Source organism: Leopardus geoffroyi, chromosome C3 (genome assembly GCF_018350155.1).
Source record: "Leopardus geoffroyi isolate Oge1 chromosome C3, O.geoffroyi_Oge1_pat1.0, whole genome shotgun sequence".
Classification (NCBI taxonomy): Eukaryota; Metazoa; Chordata; class Mammalia; order Carnivora; family Felidae; genus Leopardus; species Leopardus geoffroyi.
In genome coordinates, this window is record NC_059338.1 from 1,359,732 (window position 1) to 1,382,253 (window position 22,522).

At 59.4% G+C, this 22,522-nt stretch overlaps 2 protein-coding genes and 1 long non-coding RNA gene across 6 annotated transcripts; 2 read left to right on the forward strand and 1 right to left on the reverse strand.

Moving 5' to 3' along the window:
• The first annotated feature begins 70 nt into the window (after positions 1-70).
• HCN3 (hyperpolarization activated cyclic nucleotide gated potassium channel 3) lies at positions 71-11,987 on the forward strand. Of its 2 annotated transcripts, XM_045454336.1 has the most exons (9): positions 71-398; positions 1,855-2,748; positions 5,779-6,208; positions 7,152-7,313; positions 7,688-7,906; positions 8,319-8,465; positions 8,893-9,133; positions 9,935-10,099; positions 10,429-11,987. In XM_045454336.1, the coding sequence occupies exons 2-9, from the start codon at positions 2,471-2,473 to the stop codon at positions 11,127-11,129; spliced, it is 2,343 nt and encodes a 780-aa protein (XP_045310292.1). In that variant the 5' UTR covers positions 71-398; positions 1,855-2,470; the 3' UTR covers positions 11,130-11,987. The 2 variants fall into 2 exon arrangements, with proteins under 2 accessions (XP_045310292.1, XP_045310291.1); XM_045454335.1 differs by lacking the exon at positions 71-398 and having other exon boundaries at positions 1,180-2,748.
• PKLR (pyruvate kinase L/R) lies at positions 11,984-20,975 on the reverse strand. 3 transcript variants are annotated; one of them, XM_045454343.1, is made up of 11 exons: positions 20,861-20,975; positions 19,722-19,904; positions 16,775-16,866; positions 16,535-16,666; positions 16,265-16,451; positions 15,646-15,916; positions 15,374-15,524; positions 14,925-15,077; positions 14,665-14,831; positions 13,767-13,948; positions 11,984-13,244 (listed from the first exon to the last, which is right to left on the reverse strand). In XM_045454343.1, the coding sequence occupies exons 1-11, from the start codon at positions 20,958-20,960 to the stop codon at positions 13,138-13,140; spliced, it is 1,725 nt and encodes a 574-aa protein (XP_045310299.1). In that variant the 5' UTR covers positions 20,961-20,975; the 3' UTR covers positions 11,984-13,137. The 3 variants fall into 3 exon arrangements, with proteins under 3 accessions (XP_045310299.1, XP_045310300.1, XP_045310298.1); XM_045454344.1 differs by lacking the exon at positions 20,861-20,975 and adding an exon at positions 20,471-20,576; XM_045454342.1 differs by lacking the exon at positions 20,861-20,975 and adding an exon at positions 20,043-20,464.
• LOC123585840 lies at positions 15,835-18,153 on the forward strand. The gene is made up of 3 exons (XR_006706438.1): positions 15,835-15,943; positions 16,544-16,663; positions 17,994-18,153. It is a non-coding gene; the product is annotated as an uncharacterized LOC123585840 (long non-coding RNA).
• Positions 20,976-22,522: the final 1,547 nt, after the last annotated feature.

Sequence of the window (22,522 nt, forward strand, 5' to 3'; positions counted from 1 at the left end):
CCCGCCCCCAGGGCGCGCACGCCGCCGCGTCCTCGCGTAGCTGGCGGGCGCGGCGATAGGAGCGCCGGGGGGTGCGGGGGCGCGGGGGTTCCAGCGCTCCGGCGGCGGGGCGCGGGGTCGGCCGGGCGCGCTCAGTCCCGCCGCGCGGCCTTTCTGCTCAGCTCGTTCCTCTGTCTTGCGCCGTCTTCATGACGCTTCTGCGGCTTACTTTGTGAGGTTTGGAGGTTTAAAAGGGACCTGGAAGTTGTCATTTACGAGTGTCGCCCCTCCACACAGCTTTTGAGGCGTGGTGGTGACGTCTGATTGTCCGGCACAGCCAGTAAATATCCAGTTCTTAAAACAGCCCAGTTACCTAGCCGCCGCAAGGAGGGGCGGCCCCCTTTTGTCCTGAGCGAAAGGTACGCACCTGTGGGTCAGGAGGTAAGGCCGTGGAGGAAGGGTTTGAGAAAAGGAGGGATGGAGAATCAGGTGCTGAAAGAGGGGAAGACACTTGAGAACTGTATGTTCCGAACTCACACATAATACATGGGAAGTGTAAATGAACTGAGTTGGAAAAGGGGTGGGGGGGGGGGGGAGAAGAGGAAGGAGGAGACCTTGACACAAACTGGACCGAGTTAGAGGCATGATGGAAGGAACTGAGACATAGAAAGGAAAAAGAAAAAATAACCTGAGAGTAGTTATATTAATTCAGGACATATCAGAGGGGAGCTGGGATGGAAGGTAGTTAGATGGAGATTAGATCGGTTAGCCAGAAATGGTTTAGGAAAGGTTCCCTAAAATAGAAGAATAAGGGTAATGAAGCGGTTGGAAGGAAAGAGGGGAAAATTCCCTTCCTCTTCCACGAACACCTTTCCGGATCATGCGTTCATTCAGCAAGCATTTACTGAGTATCCGCGGTGTGTGCCAGGCGCAAGGCTCCTGTTCTTTGGAACCCCACAGCCTAATGGGAGAGAAAGACCTGGAAACGAATAATGGCAGCCGTGTGACTAGAGCTGCCATGAACACTGTAAGAAGGCTCTGGACTAGAGGCACCTGGGTGGCTCAGTTGGTTAAGTATCAGACTCTTCACCTGAGGTCATGATCCCACAGTTGGTGAGTTTGAGCCCCAAGTCAGGCTCTGCACTGATAATGTGGAGCCTGCTTGGGATACTGTCTCTCCCTCTCTGCCCCTTCCCCAGTTGTTCTCTCTCTCTCTCTCTCTCTCTCTCTCAAAATAAATAAATAAACTTAAAAAAAAAAAAAAAAAAAGCCCTGGATTAGATCTAGTTGGGGAAAGGAGACTTGGAAGTGTGTTTCTAGGTTTCCTAGAGGAGATACTATGTGAGGCAACAGTTGGAAAGTGAATTGGAAAAGAATACCGGGCAGACAAAGTATTTGCAGAGGGCTGGAGACAAGGTAGAACAAAGCCTTTCAGCATGATTAGAGTCCTGGCTTTCAAGACAGGGACTATCAGAAGAGAGGCTATTGAAATTAGGTCCAAATTTTGCAGGGCCTGGTAGGTCATTTTAAGGAGCTTACAGGTAACCTTCCCTACAGAAGATGGAGAGGTTTGAAGGACATGTTGCATTTGAATCTTAGGAAGGTAACTCTGGCAGACTGTGGGAAAAGAATTGGCCTGAGAGAGTATAGGACCCCTTATAGAGGCTTCTGAAATAACCTAGGTGAAAAAATGCTGAAGGCTTGAAATAAGTCAGTGGCAATAAGAAACGGAGATGAGGGGAAGAATTTGAGATGTTTGGGAACTTCTAGCACTGAACATCACACAGCACTGCAGTCTCCTTGTTCTGTCTGCATACGGGCACAGCCGAGCTTGGCTTTACAGCAGGACTTTTGTATTCAACTTTGTATCCGCAGTCACTCTTGCTGAAAGTTAGCAGTATGAATTTGCAAATGAAATACTTGGAGGAATATGGAGAAGACGAGAAGAAAGGAGTATGCCTAGGAGAGTGCTGAGAGGAAGACAGTGAAATGCAGGAAGTCCGTGAATTGGAGTGACCGTTCCCCACCTCTTCTTTGGTCCCCAATTCCTCGCCCTCCGGAGACTCCGGGATCTACAACCAGCGTCCGCTTTTCCCGCCATTCACGGACGGCTCCGCCTCCCTAGAGCTCATTGGCTAAGAGCTCATCAACATCAGATCACGCCCCCTTCGTGACTCCGGCTGTGTTTCCCTGCCTCTTCCTCCCTTACTTGGGGGCCCGCCCCCATCTGCTAGGCCACGCCCATGCCGGAGTCTTCCCTGGAGGCGGGCTTCCTTGGCCCCGCCCTCTCCTGGGGAGGCTCCCGCCAGGGGGCGCCGCGCAACCCGCCGCCTGCCTCCCGCCCGCGAGTCTGGCGCACACACCCCCTCCGCCCCGCGAGCCGGCAGCTCGGAGCCCGCCGGGCTGCGCCGGCTCCTGCTCCGGGAGGGGTCGGCGTCCCGGATGGCCGCGGCAGGGTCTAGGACGCCAAGCGTGTAAGCCACCGGGCATCATGGAGGCAGAGCAGCGGCCGACTACGGGAGCTGGCGAACGGGCGACCCCTGGGCTGGAAGCGGCGCCTCTGGCTGCTCCGGCGCCTGTGACCGCGGCCTCGGGACCGCTGCCCGGGTCTGGGCCCGAGCCCAAGAGAAGGCAACTCGGGACGCTGCTCCAGCCCACGGTCAACAAGTTCTCCCTTCGCGTGTTCGGCAGCCACAAGGCAGTGGAAATCGAGCAGGAGAGGGTCAAGTCAGCGGGGGCCTGGATCATCCACCCCTACAGCGACTTCCGGTACTGGGGCCCCAGCAAGGAGGGCGGGGGACACAGATCCCACCCCCATGGGCCGCGACACGGAGGCAGGGCACGCCTCACCCTCTACAGACTCTTCGTTTCCGGCCCGGGGGTCCTTGGGTGGGACAACAGAGTCACTTCCCCCAGTCTAGCCTGGGAATTCTTGGGCCAGGGATCCCCAGCCGGAGGTCTTCAGTGACTTGACACCAGAAGAGACACCAGAGACCTGGGTTTACCGTTTCAGGAATCCAGAACTCCACCTGGACCACAGGGACTACTGGAGTTAGGGACGACTGCCTCCTGCAGTCCTGCCGGCTGGGGATCTGGGAAATTATGCCATGTTCCAAGGCTCGGGGTCAGCCTGAGGGGGAAACCGAGCTCTGCTGTCTCCTACCCCCAGCACCTGCCTAGTTCAACAGGGCCGACTACCAGGAAAAATAGAGACGCTGGCGGGGCGCGGGCCGGGGATGTCCCGGCTGCGGTTCTTGCCGCTGTCCCTGGTGCTGAAGGCGGGATGTAGCGGGGCAGGGCCGGGACTCCCAGCGATTGAGGAAGCAACGGCAGGGGCACCCTCCCAGGTGCCTATCAGAGGGACCGAGGGTGGAGGTGGGGCCATTTCACAGTCCCCGTCAGGCTGTACCTCTACATCAAGGTCGCTAGGGGAGGAGAGCAGCTCTGTCCTTGGGGGAAATGAAGGACAGCTTTTGGATGAGGCAACAGTGTGTCCAAAGCACCTCAGGTGGGGAGCAAAATGAGCAGGAAAGATGAGGTGTGGATCAGGAGCCTGGAAACACAATTGGAGACCTGGACATCATTTTGAACCCACAGACACACACACTCCCTAAATGTTCCTCTTTCTCCCATTGTTCCTTTCTCTCCCCTCTTCTTTACTGCCTCATCCCTACCCCACCAGTGCACCTGTTTTAGCCTCCTGTGATCTCCCCCCCCCATTTTACCCGCAGATGTGTCCCCAGAAGCCGTGTATTATCATGCCGCTTCTCTGTCTTCTCTACTGCATCACCCGCTAAGCTTGTGACTGCCTGTGAGTCAGGCTGTGAAGATGCTCCATGGCTGGGCGAGCCCTCTCCCCTCCCCTCCCCACCCCTCCCCTCCCCACCCCTCCCCGCCCCTCCCCTCCCCTCTCCCCCCCTCCTCTCCCCTCCCATCCCCTCCTTTCTCCTCCCCTCCCTCCCCTCCCCTCTGCTCTCAGCACACAGTACAGGACTCTCCAGTGGCCCAGGAGGGAGGGGAAGGGGGGGGGTCAAGGATTTGTTGTTGATGGAAAGCACACGGTCTGAGGGGCTTCCTGGAGACCTGGCTTTGGGGACCCCTGTGCTTCTTTTAGAAGCTGAAGAGATTGATTTTGTAGTCAGAGTCAGAAAGGGCTGAGTCCTGAGTTGATACTGCAATTAGGTGTGTCCTGGAATTAAACCACTCTAGCTAACGCTGTTTTTAACCGCTTCAGACTTCTCTGCATGAACGCTTCGCTAGCTTCCTCCTGACCTCCCCTTTCCACACTTTCACCACAGCAGTGTGGCTCTCCCCTGCCAGTGCCCTTGTCTGGGCTTGGCCAGAGTGCCAGCAGGCACAGGGAGATTAGGGAAGGAAAGGCGTGCAGAGCTTTTAGCCTCGCTGCCTCAGGATCTCCCGTGGAGCTTCTCTATGTGCAACCCTGTCTGAGGTGCTGGGGAGGGGGGTGGGGCATCCCTAAAAAGCTCAGTTCGGATGGGAGGCAGAACGGACTCCCCCCCCCCCCCATACCCTGACACAGATGAGCAGATCCCAGCAGAGAACCAGGAACTATGGGTCCAGCTGGGTTGGGAAGGGAAGGAGGGGTGGGGTGGGGAGGGCTGGGGAGGGCGTGAAGGCCTAGACTAGGAATGGGCAGAGAGCTGAGATGGAAGCAGCAGCAACCTCTTCAGAAATCTGGGAACAAAAGGTGGGTGAGTCATAAAACCAACCAGTGCTTGTACGGCACTATCGTATCCATTGTCTCAGTGTGTGTGTTTTCAACACTCCTGGGAGGTTAGCACAGGGTAGTTTATCTTTTTATTTTACTTTAAAATATATGATATAGTGACATAAATCAGGTACGCGATATTACGTGTATGTTATACGTATTAAGCAGGTATACGTATCTGTACACATGTACACGTATACAGTGAGGATGTATACACATAGTAGGTGCGTGTGTATAGCAGGCATCTGGGTAGGATAGTGTATAATGATACATCATGTTGCATATATATTCAAAACGCACGTGCGTGTATACATACATATATATGTCTACGTGCACACACGTGTGTATATGTAATTCCAAAGCACACCCCCCCTGAAACGACCATCCAGGTCAGGAGAGACTAGGTTGCTGGCACCCCAAAGCATCCTTACTGCTCCCGCAGTCCTTTCCGCAACCTACTTTTCTAACTTCTGAGGCACTCATTTTCTTACTTTTCTTTATAGTTTTACCACTTTTCTGTGAATTGCTAAATACTGCAGTTTAGTCTTGCCTGTTTTTGAACTCTGTACAAGTGAACTCATCCACTGTGTATCCTTTGATTTCTCGTTTTGTTCAACATTGAATTTGCAAGATTCAGCATGAGGCTGCCGTTGGGTGGTGTCAGGGTTGTCTATTATTCTGGGGCGTGAGTATACCACAGTCTATTCACCTACTGTGTTTATCTTATTTATCTGCATTTTTCTACGGATGGACGTGTGGGTCATTTCCAGATCCAATGCTGCTGTGAACATTTCTGTATACATCTCCTGGAATGCATATTTCCCTTGAGCGTGTGTATGCTCCTAATGGAATTGCTGGGTGGCAGGGCATGCAAATGTTTAGCTTTACTAGATAATAGCAAACTGGCTTCCCAAATGGTGGTCCCAGTCTACATTCCCGCCAGCTGTAAGTGGCCATCCCGTTACTCGGTAATCCTTGCCCACTCTTGGCCGTATCAGACTATCTGCCGTTTGTCTGGTGGCTGGTGAAGTGTCATCCTGGCCTTCCTCCCCACCCCACCCCCACCTTAGGTTTTACTGGGACCTGATCATGCTCCTGCTGATGGTGGGGAACCTCATTGTGCTGCCTGTGGGCATCACCTTCTTCAAGGAGGAGAACTCCCCACCTTGGATCGTCTTCAATGTCCTCTCTGACACTTTCTTCCTGTTGGATCTGGTACTCAACTTCCGCACAGGCATCGTGGTAGAGGAGGGTGCTGAAATCCTGCTGGCCCCTCGCGCCATCCGGTCTCACTACCTGCGCACCTGGTTCCTGGTCGACCTCATCTCCTCCATCCCCGTGGATTACATCTTCCTGGTGGTGGAGCTGGAGCCACGACTGGACGCCGAGGTCTACAAAACAGCGCGGGCCCTACGCATTGTGCGCTTCACCAAGATCCTCAGCCTCCTGCGGCTGCTCCGCCTCTCCCGCCTCATCCGCTACATACACCAGTGGGAGGAGGTGGGGCAGGGAGGTGGGCAGGGGGGCTCGCAGACCCCTCCGGGACGGCGCTATGGGTGGGGCTCCTGGTGATGCTACGGGGTGAGGCAGCTGGGTGGGCCGCCTCCAAAGTGGGTGGGTCAGTAGCAGGGGCAGAGTGAGGGTTCAGGGGGTACCCCCCACACACACACCCGGAGGTGAGGAGGGCCGAGCGCAGAGGCTGGAGGAGCGCTTGCAGGTTAGCTGGACTCTGGAAGGAGGGAGTGGGAGACATTGGAGTTCCAGCGGCAGGGGAGCAGGATTTAGGGGTGCAGAGTGTGGGCTCTGCAGTTTCTTTGCCTGTGATCGTATCCCAGTTTACTGTACGCTGTAGGAGGCTTGGTTTTCCTCTTCTAGAAGATGAAAATGTTAAATATACTTACACATGATGAGGTGTATCATAAGGATAAAAGGAAATAATACCTGTAACTTAATACCTCCTAGAACAGTGCCTGGGACATAGTAAGTTGTCAGCGTGTTTTCTGTGAGTGTTGAGGGAAGGGGGCTGTTGGCATGAATCCTCGCACACGTGCCCCGAGGACATGACACCGGGAATGCCCTCTCTCCTCTTTTCCAGTGGGCACAGCCTGGGCAGCTTGTGCAGTAGATTTTTTTTGAGTTTCTGCTGTGACACTGTGTGTGATTCTGGGCACGTGACTGGCATCGATTCCCTCTGTAAGATCAGAGAGTAGTAACACAGCCAACTCTGTATTAGCTGTATGCGTGTGCTGTAGAGCTCTGTGCAAATGAATAATAGCGCATTTTAGTATATGTGCTGCCGAAGCGAGCACTAATAGCGCATTTTAAAGATCCATGGGGGCTGGGGCTAGAGAGAAGTTCAAGGAGAGAATCGGCAAGGCCAGGAATAGAGGAGGACCGGCGGGGAGGGGTCCTGTCCACAGCAGCCGTTCCTCGGAATCCTCAGATCTTTCACATGACCTATGACCTGGCGAGCGCGGTGGTTCGCATCTTCAACCTCATCGGGATGATGCTGCTGCTGTGTCACTGGGACGGCTGCCTGCAGTTCCTGGTCCCCATGCTGCAGGACTTCCCCCCTGACTGCTGGGTCTCCATCAACCACATGGCGGTGAGGACTCCCACGACTCTGCCTTCCGGGCCCTCGAAGGGCTCTTGTGCTTGAGTAGCAGGGCCGAGCACTGGGGCCGGAGACGGGAGCTGCCGAGCGAGGAGGTGGGGAGCTGAGCGGGGGGGAGGCTACCTACAGGAAGTGCTTTTGTGTTGGAGGGAGCAGGCAGGGCAGGAAACCTAGGCAAAACGGACCCCCCCCCCCCAAGCTGCGGAGAGGCCCCCAGAACCAAACTGAAGTGCCTCCTGGGAGGCCAGTCTGAAGCAGAAAGGGGCACACAGAAGGACCGCCAGAGAGGGAAGGCGGGGGGGGCGGGAGGACAAGGAGGCTCTGAGGAGGCTGTGCCCAGCTGTGCAGTACACTCTGCCCTCCAGAACCACTCGTGGGGACGCCAGTACTCCCACGCCCTGTTCAAGGCCATGAGCCACATGCTGTGCATTGGCTACGGGCAGCAGGCGCCTGTCGGCATGCCCGACGTCTGGCTCACCATGCTGAGCATGATCGTGGGCGCCACGTGCTACGCCATGTTCATCGGCCATGCCACCGCCCTCATCCAGTCCCTGGACTCTTCCCGACGTCAGTACCAGGAGAAGGTGAGCAGGGGCAGGAGAAGGAAGGGGTGGGCCTGCAGGGGGGCTAGGGGCTGGGTAGCTCAACTTGAGGCCTGTGCTCATGCTCCTGTTGGGTCTCCGTGTCCTTCCCTGCCCTGTGTCCGTTTGTCCCATGCCCGTGTGTGTAACTTCTTCCTTGTTTGGACCTATGTCCCTGTCCCTGGGCCCCTCCTCTGCCCATGTCTGGACTTTGCTGTCACTGTGCTGTGTGTCCTCCCCGTATCCACTGCTACCCACGTGTCCTTCTGTGGCCCTGTGTACCCCCTCTGTCCATGTTTCACCCCTCCGGGTCTGGCCTGTGTCTGTGATCTTTCTTCCACACGTACCCCGCCGCTGCTCCTGCCCCACGCGTGTCTCTGCGCCCTCTCACCCACTGCCGTCGCCCGCCCCCCAGTACAAGCAGGTGGAGCAGTACATGGCCTTCCACAAGCTGCCCGCCGACACTCGGCAGCGCATCCACGAGTACTACGAGCACCGCTACCAGGGCAAGATGTTCGACGAAGAGAGCATCCTGGGCGAGCTGAGCGAGCCGCTTCGGGAGGTGGGACTGGGCCCCGGAGGGGGCTGTGCAAGGACCGGGGCTTCTGAGGTGCCGTCTGGGGTACGGGCTCCTGGTCAGCAGGCGCACCTATAGGGAGCGGGGCCTGCGGAGGGCCTCGTGGGAGGCCAGGCCTTGTGGGGGGGGGGGGGGGCTTTTAGGGATTAGGGTCTTTCTTGAAGGTCTCACGGGGGTGAAGGATATGCGGGGAGGGCCTGCAGGGATGTCGGTTTGGGGGGCACGGTCCCGCGGGGGATTGCGGGAGAGCTCTGGAGGCAGGAGTGCAGGGATGGTCCCAGGCCCACTGAAGCATCCCCATCCTTTGGCAGATCATGACCCCAGGGGTGGGGCCTCTGGAGACAGATGAGCTCGATGGGGGCACCTCGGGGGAGGGGGCACAGCCTGCCTGACTGGCCCCTCCCCTGCCCAGGAGATCATTAACTTCACCTGCCGCGGCCTGGTGGCCCACATGCCACTGTTCGCCCACGCCGACCCCAGCTTCGTCACAGCGGTGCTCACCAAGCTGCACTTTGAGGTCTTCCAGCCAGGGGACCTCGTGGTGCGCGAGGGCTCCGTGGGCAGGAAGATGTACTTCATACAGCACGGGCTGCTCAGCGTGCTGGCGCGCGGTGCCCGGGACACCCGCCTCACCGATGGATCCTACTTTGGGGGTCAGCAGGCCTCAGGGAGGGTGGGGGGACTGGAGCAGGGGACAGAGGGCAGTTGCTCCCCTGGATCACTGTTCCTGCCTGGCTGTGTGCAGAGTCAAAGACTTCTAGCCCTTCCCTAGGCCTCCTGAGTCAGAATCTCTGGGCCTGGGGCCTGGAGCTCTGTGGCTTTAAATAGCTTCCTAAGAGATTCTGATTGGTAGCAGCAGGGTGGGGGTGGGGAAAGTTCCTGGGCCACTGGGCCTTCTAAGACCCTCAAGCGGTGAAGTCTGGGGACCCTAGGAGACGAAGGGAAGACAGGAATCGAGCCATACTGTTCCAGGGGCTTGAGTTGGACGGTTCCCTGGTGGGGTGCCCTGTGGGGAGGGTCCCGGGACCCAGGCCGCGTCAGTGGGGGCCACCCCACCAGATGTCCTCTCTCATGCCCCAAACCACCCCTGCTCGCTAGCATCCCTGGATGCCCTTTGCCCCTTGGCACTGCTTTTCTCCTTCTGGGTTGCCCTTGGACTTCATGCAAAGGGGTGGGAGGGGCAGGTACACAGAGGGCACTGCCCCAGGCCTGCCCCTTGGACCAGAGCAGAGGAGGTGGCCGGGAATGGAAATGACTGGAATAACGGAGCCAGCAAGGCCCACCTGTGTGCCAGCTTTAATCTGGAGAGAGTGAGAAGGATGGAGGGAGACGATGCTTGGGGTGTCTCAGGGCCTTGGCCCCGGGCAGGGAGGGGGCCGGGTCAGCCGCCGCGGGCCCGGTGAGAGGGCGTTCTGGGGACCGCGGTCCTGAGGGCCTCTTCCCGACTTGGGCAGAGATCTGTCTGCTGACGCGGGGCCGGCGCACGGCCAGCGTGCGCGCTGACACCTACTGCCGCCTGTACTCGCTCAGCGTGGACCACTTCAACGCCGTGCTGGAAGAGTTCCCCATGATGCGCCGGGCCTTCGAGACGGTAGCCATGGACCGGCTGCGCCGCATCGGTGAGGCTCGTCCAGCCTGTCTGCCCTGGGTCCTGGCTGCGTCCCCACCCCGCCTCCCCCGCGAGGGGCCCCCAACCTCCCAGGGCCCAGGCTCCGGCGCTTCGGCATCACGCCCCAGCCCGCGCCATTCCCGGCCGGTGCCCCGCGAGGCCTCCGGCACAGTGTCCCCTGCCCCTGGAGAGATGGCCCCGTGGCTCCGTGCCGAGTCCTCCTTCCCTCTCACCCTCTCAGAGACATCCTCTCATCCCCGACCCTCTTTCCCCACCCCTGCCTCCCAACCTCCACCCCCTCCCCCATCCCCGTCCTCTCCTTCCCCGGACCATTTCTAGGCAAGAAGAATTCTGTCCTGCAGCGGAAACGCTCCGAACCAAGTCCCGGCAGCAGCGGGGGCACCATGGAGCAGCACTTGGTGCAGCACGACAGGGACATGGCCCGGGGCGTTCGGGGCCTAGCCCCGGGCACAGGAGCTCGGCTCAGCGGAAAGCCAGTGCTGTGGGAGCCCCTGGTGCACGCGCCTCTGCAGGCGGCCGCCGTGACCTCCAGTGTGGCCATCGCCCTGACTCACCAGCGGGGCCCTCTGCCCCTCTCCCCTGACTCTCCAGCTACCCTCCTCGCTCGCTCTGCCCGACGCTCAGCAGGCTCCCCGGCTTCCCCACTAGTGCCCGTCCGAGCTGGCCCTCTGCTGGCCCGGGGCCCGTGGGCATCCACCTCCCGCCTGCCTGCCCCACCTGCCCGAACCCTTCATGCCAGCCTGTCCCGGGCTGGGCGCTCCCAGGTGTCCTTGCTGGGTCCCCCCCCGGGAGGAGGTGGACGGCGACTAGGACTTCGGGGCCGTCCCCTCTCCGCCTCCCAACCCTCTCTGCCTCAGCGGGCGGCTGGTGACGGCTCTCCTGGGCGTAAGGGCTCAGGAAGTGAACGCCTGTCCTCCTCAGGACTCCTGGCCAAGCTACCAGGGACAGCTCAGTCGCCCAGGCCATCAGCGCCTGAGCCAGCTGCCCCCCGGGGCCCCCAGCTCTCTGCCAACATGTGAAACCCTTGGGTAAGCTCTTGGGTGCGCCAGTGTGCGCCCGAGGGCAGATGCCTCTTGGGGAAGGCCAAGGAGACCCGAAACACGGCCCTGTGGGAATATCTCCCCAGGAGATGGCCTCTGTCCTCAGCTCAGGCACCCTGCAGCCTGTCTGACATCCTCCTAATCCACTCACCCGTTCATCAAACGTCCTGAGCGCCTACCACATTCAAGACACTGTGCCAGGCGCTACATGTCTTCACTGCCAAGTAGAAGTGACTCTAAGGCCTCCGACCAGGGTGTTCCCCTGGGGTAGTCCTGCCAGGCGCAGGCTCAGCCCCAGGCCCCCGCCTCACGAAGCACAAGTCCTTGTCCCCCCCCCCCCCCCATCACTGCCAAGCAACTAGATGTCTCTGTTTCCCTGCCCTTGACCCCACAGGAACCACCTGCTGTGGGTTGACTTCTGTCTCCCTGGCACAGCCGGGCACTGCCAGTCACCTGTGCCTCCGCTGCTGTCAACAGATATCTTGGCTCCCCAGCGTGGGCACCCACCATCACTGCCACGTGTGGCCCCTCCCCCTCCATACCTCCTGCCCCCCCCCCCCCCACTACTGTGGGAACACCTGTCTCCTGTCAAGTTCGCTGCACCTTCTGTCCCTGTGGTACAACTGTCTTTGTAAACTGGGAACAGCCTCTTCCTTGCCCCAGTGGTGTCCCCCTTGAGGCTAAGGGACGGTTGGCACGTCCCTATTTAATGTGCCAGCCTGGATCCCCCAGGTGGGGGGCAAGCGGCTGAATCCTTAGGTGGCCATTTTTTTCTTTCCTTCCTCCCTTCCTTGTTTACTCTTATTTATTCAATCATGTAATAATTGTATTTGTTCATTTGCTAGTTTTATTTATCATTAATTCATTTTATTCAGCCATTCCGTTATCCATCCCTCCCTACCTGTCCTTATAGGGTCCTCGCTCAGCTCTACCAGCAGGCAGCAATATTGAGCCCTCTCCCTACAGGGAGCTGCAGAAGGATGGACTCTTGCTACTTTTAAGGGTTTTGTTCCGAGTTTAGAGTTTGCCATTGGTGAGAGAGTAAGGGGAGGACCGAGACATCCGAGCCTGGGGAAGGGCAGGCCCGTCAGTACCTTTGCCTTCCCAGGCACAAGGGAAATCCCTTACCCCACGTCCCAGGCCCCACATCTGCTCTACAGTATCAGAGAATGCAGGGCCAGGACCCTAAGTCATCTTTCTCTTGGGTGAAGAGTCCTGGGTTTTATAATCCCTCCCAAACAGCTGGGTTTAGAAAGAAACTAGAGATACTTGTCTTGGCTCCTGGTTTGTGTGGGGACCAAGGTGGGCAGGAAGGAATGTCTGGGTGCAGGAGGAAGCAGCGGGGCCTCTGACCCAGCAAGGCACGAGGTGGGCATGAGAACAGCCACCAGGGAGCGGCCTACTTGTGAGGGCAGTGACGAGATGAGCCCATGCGGCTCTCTGTGCTCCCCGGCACTGGTCTACCCCAGTTGCCCCCAGAACGGCGGTGCTTTGACGTCACTGTGTCACAGTGAGGAAAGAGGTGGCATTCTCCCCAGGAGATGCGTGAGGGCCACACTGAGGGTATCAGACTGCATGGATATGGAACATTTTTTAAATGGTGACTTTGTGGAGACTGGGGACATGATGGCCCTGTTCCCCTCCTCCCTGCACCCGCCCCCCCACACACACACCCAGTATGGGAAGCCCAGAGGAATAGAATTAACCAGTTAAGCTAGGATTAAAGGCTCAGAGCATCTTAGGCTGAGAGCATTGGGTGCAGGGACGGGAGGACGGGTGCTTCCAGATGGCCAGTGCTTAATTGGACACAGACTTAAGGGGCCTGCGTGAAATGGAGCGGGGAAGGGGCACCCTGGGATGGGGCTGGATGGCAGATGTGGCCTAGGCAGGGAGGGAGGAGAGCAGAGAAGACGGCCGTGGGACCGTAGGGGTGTGGGGTGGAGGGGGTGGGGGTCCGGGTTGGGCTGTGTCAGCGGGGCACGGCATCTCAGGACACGCTCAGCACCCGCATGATGTTGGTGTAGCCAGAGCCAGGTCGCCAGCCTGTCACCACAATCACCAGGTCCCCAACGCGGAGGAAGCCATGGAGCTTTCCTAGCAGGGGTGCGGGAGGAAGATGACCATCAGCCGTTGGGGGACGCTGGCCAGCCCCACAGTGAGAACCAGCCGCCACCCTCCGTCTCCTCCAGTGCACAGTGTCCCATAGGTGGCACCACAGAGAGTGTGGCCGCCGCGGGTGTGTCCACGGGGCAGTGCGGGCCGGGCGGCTAAGTACTGGGCCTGCTGCCAGTGCTGCCACGCCCCCGGGAAGAGACGGAGTATGATCACCGCCACACAGCTGGGGGGACGGGGTCCCCCTTGTACTCTCACCTCTTACTCCTTACGTCCCATCCAGCTCCAGCAGCGGCAGCTGGGCCGACCCCTCTCCCGCTGCCCTCCTCAGTGTGTCCCCTGGCTCCCGGAGGCCCAAATAGCCCGGGGTCTTAGTGACCTTCTCAGGGAAAATCTGGGACCAGAGGAGGGAGGCGAGGCCCTTCGAGTGGGTGTGGAAAGTGGGGTCGGGGGCCTGATGACGCAGACCTAGGGCTGGGTGGGGAGGAAACCGAGGTGGCTCACCACTCTCAATGCCAAATTGGACCCGGTGATCCACATCGTCTGCCCAGATGGCCTCTGGAGGTTTACTGTAGAGCACGGGGAAGACCCCTCGGAACAGGTGGGCCTGCCGGGCAGCCTGGGCAGAGCGGGTGACGGCAATGACCATTGCCCGAGGTCGGTACCGAGACAGCAGCTGTGCTGAGCTGCAGGAGGTGGAGAAGGTCTCAGAACAGTGAGGCAGTAGTGAGCCAGGAAACAAGAGTTGGGGTTCTGGTCCCAGGTGTCACAAACAAGCTGTGTGGCCCTGGGTAAGTCATCATATACCTCCGGGCCTTGTTTTTCTCACCTGTAAAATGGGCATAAGAATGCCTGCCCTTCTTACCACATAAGGAAGATAAGACACAATGGAGGATATATCGAGGCAGATAAGAAGAAACTTCTGGAGAAACATGAAACCCTATCGTACTTAACTCACAAACGTCTCTTGTTAATCCTGACGACTCCATGAGAAAAAGTGGTCTATGGAGCCTGGGTGACTTACCCGAGGTCTCGGGGCCGATTTGAGAGCAAAGACTTGAACTAAAACCTTCTGGGACCTTCTGGAACATTCAGCATTGTAAGGCTTTGTGGGGTGAATGTAGAGGACTTGCTCAGGGGCCCTAGATGCCCAGATGGCCTGGAAGCCAATGTGCCCAGTGATGTCACACTGCCCTTCCAGCTCCCTGGAGCTCACTAGCACAGTTCCTGCTGTGCCCAAGGCCCGCCCCTGCTGGCCTCCCGCTCTCCTGGAGCTCCCTCCGCTCTGGCCCCGGAATTCTATCCTTCGTCTCTGATGACAAGGCCGAACCCAGGCCCCGGGCCCGTCCCAGTGTGCCCCTGACCCAAAGCTCTCTTTCGGTGCTGCCAGCGTCCTCCTTACCGGCCAGACTTGCTCAGCACGACAATGGCAGCAGCACAGCACTTGAAGGAGGCCTCCACCGCGCCGATGGCAGTGACCTCAGTGGGATCCCGGCTCAGTGGCGCCACCCGGCGCAGCTCCTCAAACAGCTGCCGGTGGTAGATGGCAGCCTCGGCCTCCCGGGCGATCTGCAAACGCCAGGAGGTCAGGCGGGGGCGAGGCGCTGGAGCCCGGAAGGGGCCGGGGCTTCCGGCGCATCTGTCTCGGTGGGGCGCCCCTACCGCGTGCTGCATCTTTACTGCCTCCACGGGAAATTTGCCCTTGGCGGTCTCCCCCGACAGCATGATGCAGTCCGCCCCATCCAGCACAGCGTTCGCTACATCGCTCGTCTCTGCCCGAGTCGGCCGGGGCTTGGCGATCATGCTCTCCAGCATCTGGGGGACATCTGGGCGTCAGAGCTGTAGCAGTCACACTCTGCCTGGGGTCCCTGCCCAAGCTACTTCTCTGCCACTCTCAGAGGGCCCTGAAAGCCAGGGTCACAGCCACAAACTGTGTGACTCTGGCTGTCCCGTTTCCTCGTCTCAAAACGCGGGCTCACAGTCTCTCTTCCCAGCTCGGTCGCTTGAGGATCAAACACTGGACGGCAAAATGTGCTAGAGACCGAGGGTGACGATATTCCCCCTCCCCCAGCCCAGAGAACACGCGGGGTCCCCGAGGGCTCACTCCAGACCTGCGTGGCACACACAACGGGCTTGCCCGCCAGGTTGCAGCGTCCGATCATCATCTTCTGAGCCAGGAAAACCTTCTCAGGTGGGATCTCGATGCCCAGGTCTCCTCGAGCCACCATGATGCCGTCGCTCACCTCCAGGATCTCATCAAACCTGGGCGGTTGGGGTGTCAGGGCTGAGGAAGCGCCAGGAGACGCCAGGGAGAGGCAGGCTGGAGAAGAGGCAGGGCTTTGGGGATGGCTGGGGCCCGGTGGGGACAAGGACCAAGCCTCACCTCTTCACGCCTTCGTGGTTCTCGATTTTGCTAATGATCTTGATGTTCCGTCCTTCCGGCCCCAGAACTTCCCGGATGGCAGCCACGTCACTGGCTTTCCGCACAAAGGAGGCAAACACGATGTCTACCTCATGCTCCACCCCGAAGCGCAGGTCCCGGGCATCCTGCTCGGACAGCCCCGGCAGGTCCACCTGGGTTCCGGGCAGGTTCACGCCCTTGCGGCTGCCCAGGACGCCGCCGTTCTCCACGTGGGTCTCCAGCCCCTCCGGGCCTGCAGGCATGGAAAGAGCCGGCGTAGGTCAGGGGCGAGCCGGGGGCAGAGTCGTGGAGCGGGGGCACGGGGCGTGGGCCCCCAGGAAATCAGGAGCCCGTGTCCTATTGTCTGTCCACCTTGGGGCCTGGGCCGTGCACGGAACAGGCACCGGTGGGCGTCCGTGGGAGGGACGGGCAGTCCAGCCCCAACCCGGGTTGACCCCTCAAGCCTGGACCCCGCGGGCTCCGGGGACGGGTGGGGGAGGGCGCTGGCCAGGGGCGGGGGCGGCGGGTCTACGAGGCGAGGGGGCCAGGGAGAAGGAGCGCACCCCGCGTCCCCGCGGCTGGGGCGGAGGCCCATCCGCACCGATTTTCTGCACCTGGAGGGAGATGAGCCCGTCGTCTATGTAGATGCGGCTCCCCACCGACACGACCTTGACGATATTGGGGTAGTCTACCCACACGGTGCTCGCGTCCCCCCGCGTCCGGAACGCCGGGTCCACGGTCACCAGCACCCGGGAGCCCTTCACTAGCTCCACTTCGGTCTCGGGGCCCTAGGGGCGGGGCCAGAGGGGCCGTGAGACCCGCCCCCGGGCCCCCCCACCCCGGCCCCGCCCCCAAGCCCCGCCCCTCTCACCCCCCGCAGGACCCCGGTGCGTATCTCGGGTCCCTTGGTGTCCAGAGCGATGGCCACGGGTCGGTAGCTGAGCGGAGAAGTTGCAAAGCTCTGCACGGCCTCCCGGATGTTGGCGATGGACTGAGCGTGGTACTGCGGACCAGCGAGCGGGCGTTTCAGGGGAAAGTCGCCAGGGCCCCCCCCACTTCCCGTCCCGCGCAGGCCTTGGCCCCGCCCACCAGGCCCCGCCCCGCCCCGCACCTCATGGGAGCCGTGCGAGAAGTTGAGGCGCGCAATGTTCATCCCGGCCTTGATCATCTCCTTGAGGCGCTCCACCGACTGCGAGGCCGGCCCTGGAAGCGGGGATCCGCTCAGGCGACCGACCTGCTTCCCAAAGCCGGGGAGGCGGGGGGGGGGGGGGGGCGGGCAGCAAACCCATCACCGGGCCACGGGAGGCCGGAGACCCGACCTTTATTCCCTGAGCAGCCTCTACTCCCCCGTCAGCAGCTCTGCTTCCCTCTGCAGCCAACACCTGCCTCCCGGGGGTGGGGGCGCTGTGGGGGGCTCGGAGGGGAGCGTCCTCAGCCGGGCGGCGATGTGGGGGCTGCGGGGCGGGGGTCCCCCGGCGCGGAAGGGGGCACGGCAGGAGACGGCTGCCGGGTGGGGCGTTTGGGGTCCGTCTGGGCCTTTGGAGCCGAGAGGCCTCCTAGGCCCGAGCGAGCTGCCCTGCCCCCCCCCCTCCCCGCTGCTCTGCCGACCTCCCCAGCCCGAGCCATCCGTGCTCTCCTCTCTACTGGAACGGTCCCATCAGCATGGAAGCCTGTGTTCTCGGTTTCATCACCAAAGACCCTCTGAGCCCCAGTTTTCCTCCGGCTCCAGCCCTGTCTCCTTGCTCTCCTTTGAAGAAAAACTCCGCAGGAGTTCTCCGAGCTCGCTGCCTCTGGTCCTCCCCGCCCCCCCCCCCCCCCCCCCCCCGCCCCCTGTTCTTCCTTGTTCGGGCTCCAGTCGGCGCTGGCCTCCCGCCTCGCCGGCACCTCTTCCTGCCAGGGTCACCGGGAACCTCGGTGTCGCTAAATGCAGCCACTGGCCCCTCGGCAGCACCTGACACGCGTCCTCACGTGGCTTCCAGGACGCGCCCCTCCTGGCTTCCTGCTCCCCGGGCCCCCCCGCTCCTTCTCTGCCTCTCTTGCTCCCCCCTCCCCCTCCCCCTTAACATCAGATGCCTGATTCTCTTCGCTCCCTTGGTGGCAGTCTGGTGGCTTCAAATGCCATCTAGATGCTGGCACCTCCCACATTTATATCTGCCACTCGGACCCTGCCCCAAACTCAGACCTGTGTTTCTGGTTGACTCTGTGCCCCTCAAACTCCCCCGCCCCTAGCGAGCTCCTATCTCTTCCCCTCAAAACCTCTCCTCCACCGTCTTTCCTGCTCAGTTGAAAATGCGACCTTCTAGGTGACTCCTCTCTGATTCCTTCTTCAGCCCCACCCCCACGCCATGTCCGACCCATCTGGAAATCCTGTCAACTCTGTCTTCCAAATGCATTCGGAACCCCGTCTTGTCTCACCACCGCCACTGCTCCTACCTGGTCTGAGTCAGAAACACTGCAGGAGGGGCGCCTGGGTGGCTCAGTCCGTCAAGTGTGGGACTTGATCTCTGGTTGGTTGGTTCGAGCCCGGCGTCAGGCTCTGTGCTGACAGCTCAGAGCCTGGAGCCTGCTTCCCATTCTGTGTCTCCCTCCCTCTCTGGCCCTAACCCCCTCGCATTCTGTCTCTGTCTCTCTCAAAAATAAATAAACAAATGGGGCGCCTGGGTGGCGCAGTCGGTTGAGCGTCCGACTTCAGCCAGGTCGCGATCTCGCGGTCCGTGAGTTCGAGCCCCGCGTCGGGCTCTGGGCTGATGGCTCGGAGCCTGGAGCCTGTTTCCGATTCTGTGTCTCCCTCTCTCTCTGCACCTCCCCCGTTCATGCTCTGTCTCTCTCTGTCCCAAAAATAAATAAACGTTGAAAAAAAAATTTTTAATAAAAAAATAAATAAACAAAAAAAATTTTTCTTTAATGTTTAAGGGGCACCTTGGTGACTCAGTCGGTTGAGCGTCCAACTTCGGCTCAGGTCATGATCTCCCAGTTGGTGAGTTCGAGCCCCACGTCAAGCTCTGTGCTGACAGCTGGGAGCCTGGAGCCTGCTTCCAGAGCCCTCTCTCTCTGACCCTCCCGCGCTCACACACTGTGTCTCTCTCAAAACTCAACATTAAAAAAATTAAAAATCTTTTTTAAAAATTAAAAAAAAGAAGCACCTCAGCAGCCACAGGGGCCCTTGCTCCCACCGCCACCCCAGTCTCCCCAGTACAGCCAGGGCGGCCCTCGTGGGAGGCCAGCCATTCTCCTGCTCATTGCTGGGCCGTCGTCTCCCACTTCTCTGGGTGGGGGGGGGGGGCCCACTCAGACTCTGACAGTGGCTACCAGGCCCTACATGGCCTTCTTCTCTCCACAATACCTTCATCCGGCCACTCTCCCCTTGATGTCTTCTAACCGTCCCCGCCTCTTTGACTCAGGGCCTGTGTGCTGGCTGCCCCCTGGTCTGGAACTCTCCCCCACCCGCCACAGACACCGCCCTCCTCACATCTCCTTCCGTCTCTGCGCAGATCTGATCTTCTCCCCGCTTGGGACGGCAGCCTGCCCATCCCCCCCCCCCCCCCCCCCCCCCCGCCCTTAGGTCCCTTCCTCCACTCCATTTTTCTTTTTTCCATTGTTCTTATCACTTTTTCACGTGCTAAATAGTTTACTCCTTTTTAAGTCATTATGTTTAGCATTTTTCCATTTTTATTATTTTGAGAGAGAGAGAAAAAGAGCACACGTGGCAGAGGGTCAGAGCGAAGGAGAGACAGAACCCCAAGCAGGCTGGGCAACAGCGCAGAGCCCGATGTGGGGCTCGAACCCAGAAGCCGGGAGATCGTGACCTGAGCCGAGGTCAAGAGTTGGACGCTTAGCTTAACTGACTGGGTCACCCCGGTGCCCCTACAGTTAGTATTTATTGTCTCACCCAGCTGGGTTGTCAGCTCCCCAAGGGTCGGGATCTTTGTCTGCTTCGCTGATCTCCCCCCCAGGGCCTGGGCCTGACACCTTGGCTCCCAAGCGCTCAACGAGTATCTGTTGAATGAATGACCCGGTCTGAAGTCCGGGAGGCTGGGGGGGGGGGGGGTGTTGCTTACCGACGGTGGCGATGATGCAGGTGCTGCGGGCGGCCACGGGCTCCGAGTCGATGTCCAGCAGGCACAGGTGCTCCAGGAAGGTGTCCGCCATGGCGGCCGACAGCTGCTGCCGCTCGAAGAAGGCGGTGCCCAGCTCGTGGGCCAGCTGGGCCCCGCCGACCCGCCGTAGGTACCCGGCTGGCCCTGCAGCAGAAGAGGGCGGTGTGGGCCCTCGCCTCACCGCCCCCCCACCTTCGTCCCAGCGCTGCGCTCCCGCCCTGAGCGCTCCAGGCTTCCCGGGGTCCTTCCTCGGGCCTGGGCACTCTACGTGCATCATCCTACCTGGTTCCAAGGATCCTGTGGGGCAAGTACCATTACGTGCTCTACAAGTGTCCCCACTTTCCAGAGAAGGAGACAGGGGTTGAGGAAGATTAAATACATTGCCCCAGCTCATAGAACTTCTGAGTAACAGAGATGGGATGCATGTCCGGGTCTGACCCACTCCGGCCTGCCCTCACAACCCCGACCTCCCGCCCTTCAGCTGCTGACTTCCCTCAGCCTCGGCCCATCACCATCTCTGGTCCACACTGGCTGCTCGTTGTCCAGAATCACCCAGTCCCCTTTCCTAAGGTTCCTGTTTTCTTCCTTCCAATTGGTGGACTTCCCGAGCCCCTCCTCTGAGTTCCCCAGCCCCTTCCATGCTACTCTGGTCCCAGGGTCCCCGGAGCTTGACCCGGCCCAGCCCAGAGGAGCCCCACGTCCAGCCGCACCGTCCATGCTCCCGGGTGCCCGCCTGTCTCTGGGCGTCCGCCCCACACTGTCTGTGGCCGAGGCACGAGGCTAGGGAGCAGTTGTGCGTGCTGGTTAAAGTGTCACCACCAGGGGCCAGAGTCCAGGCAACACGGGCATACCCTGTGGTTCCCGTGCGGCAGGCTCCTGTGTGCTCTGCCTACAGGCGCTGGGAAAGAGGCTCAGGCCAGGGCCCAAAACTTAACACCGGGGAGACTCCAATAAACACAGACCCCCCCCACCCCCACCCCCGCCCCAATGCCAAGGCCCTCTCGGCCGGCAGCAGATGTCTATTATTTGTATCTCTACCTCCGCTCCTGATTTCCACCCTCGTTGCCTCCTATGCAGTGGCTTCTGTTGCCTCTCCTTACCTCCTGGAGCCCCAATCAGGATGGTATTTATGAAGTCCCTTAGGGAATTCGAGATCCTTGACCAAACGTCCTGGGGTGGCACATTCTCCCGGCGGGACATGCTACAAAGGGAGGGACTATGTGTGGGGTGGGAGCGTGACACAACTACTGTCTTATCTAAGGGGCCAGAGAAGAGAAGAGGGGCACGCCCTGCTGGCTGCCCGGGTCCCCACACGCTGTCCCTCCCCCAGGCTTGCACGTGCTCTGCCCCGTCTCCTGGCATTCCCCGTCTCTCATCCATTTTTCCCGATAAGTCTTCAATCCACTCGTGCTGTCATCAACCTGAATAGAGATTTCGGTGATGTGGCCCCTTTTCCTTTGTCCTTTATTGAAATGAGCCCTGGATGAATCCGGGAACAGGAGGATTTATGGTAGAGACTGGAGCCTGAAGGGAGGGCTTGGGGAGCACTTTGATGGTGTGGGGGCAGTCTCTGGACGGGCTCTGATGGCATCGCTGTCACCGGGACACTGGCTACCTTTTGCTCATTGACCAATACTTACGGACCACCTACTTCGTGCCAGGTCCTGAGGATACAACGGTGGGCAGAACAGGGCCTTTGTCCTCTATGGAATTAGCAGTGTGGGGAGACAGCCTATAAACAAGCACCAAAGAAATGAATATAGAACCACAAAGTTTGTAAGTGCTGTTAAAGGACAGATCAGGGTGTCAGAGCAGCAAAGTCAACAGGGAGGACAGAGAGAAATGTATTTTATTTTAAAGTTTATTTAGGGGCATCTGGGCGGCTCAGTCGGTTAAGTGTCCAACTTCAGCTCAGGTCATGATCTCACAGCTCGTGAGTTGGAGCCCCGCGTCTGGCTCTGTGCTGTCAGCACAGAGTCCAGAGCCTGCTTTGGATTCTGTGTCTCCCTCTCTCTCTGCCCCTCCCCTGCTCATGCTCTGTCTCTCTCTCTCTTCCTCAAAAATAAACATTAACAAAATTTTAGGGGCGCCTGGGTGGCTCAGTCGGTTAAGCGTCCGACTTCAGATCAGGTCATGGTCTTGTGGTTTGTGGGTTCGACCCCCGCATCGGGCTCTTTGCTGACAGCTCGGAGCCTGGAGCCTGCTTCGGATTCTGTGTCTCCCTCGCTCTCTGCCCCTCCCCCACGCACACTCTGTCTCTCTTTCCTTCAAAAATAAATAACCGTTAAAAAATATTTTAAAGGGGCGCCTGGGTGGCGCAGTCGGTTAAGCGTCCGACTTCAGCCAGGTCACGATCTCGCGGTCCGTGAGTTCGAGCCCCGCGTCGGGCTCTGGGCTGATGGCTCAGAGCCTGGAGCCTGTTTCCGATTCTGTGTCTCCCTCTCTCTCTGCCCCTCCCCCGTTCATGCTCTGTCTCTCTCTGTCTCAAAAATAAATAAACGTTAAAAAAAAAATATTTTAAAAAATAAATTTTAAAGTTTGTTTATGTATTTTGAGAAGGGGGAGGAGCAGAGAGGGAGAGGGAGAGAGAGAATCCCAAGCAGGCCCCATGCTCAGCTCCAAGCCCCACGTGGGACTCGATCCCATGACAAGGAGATCACGACCTGGGCCGATACCAAGAGTTGGACGCTCAACCGACTGAGCCATCCAGGTGTCCTGAGAAATGTATTTTAGGTGAGATGGTTTGGCCAGGCCTCTTTGAA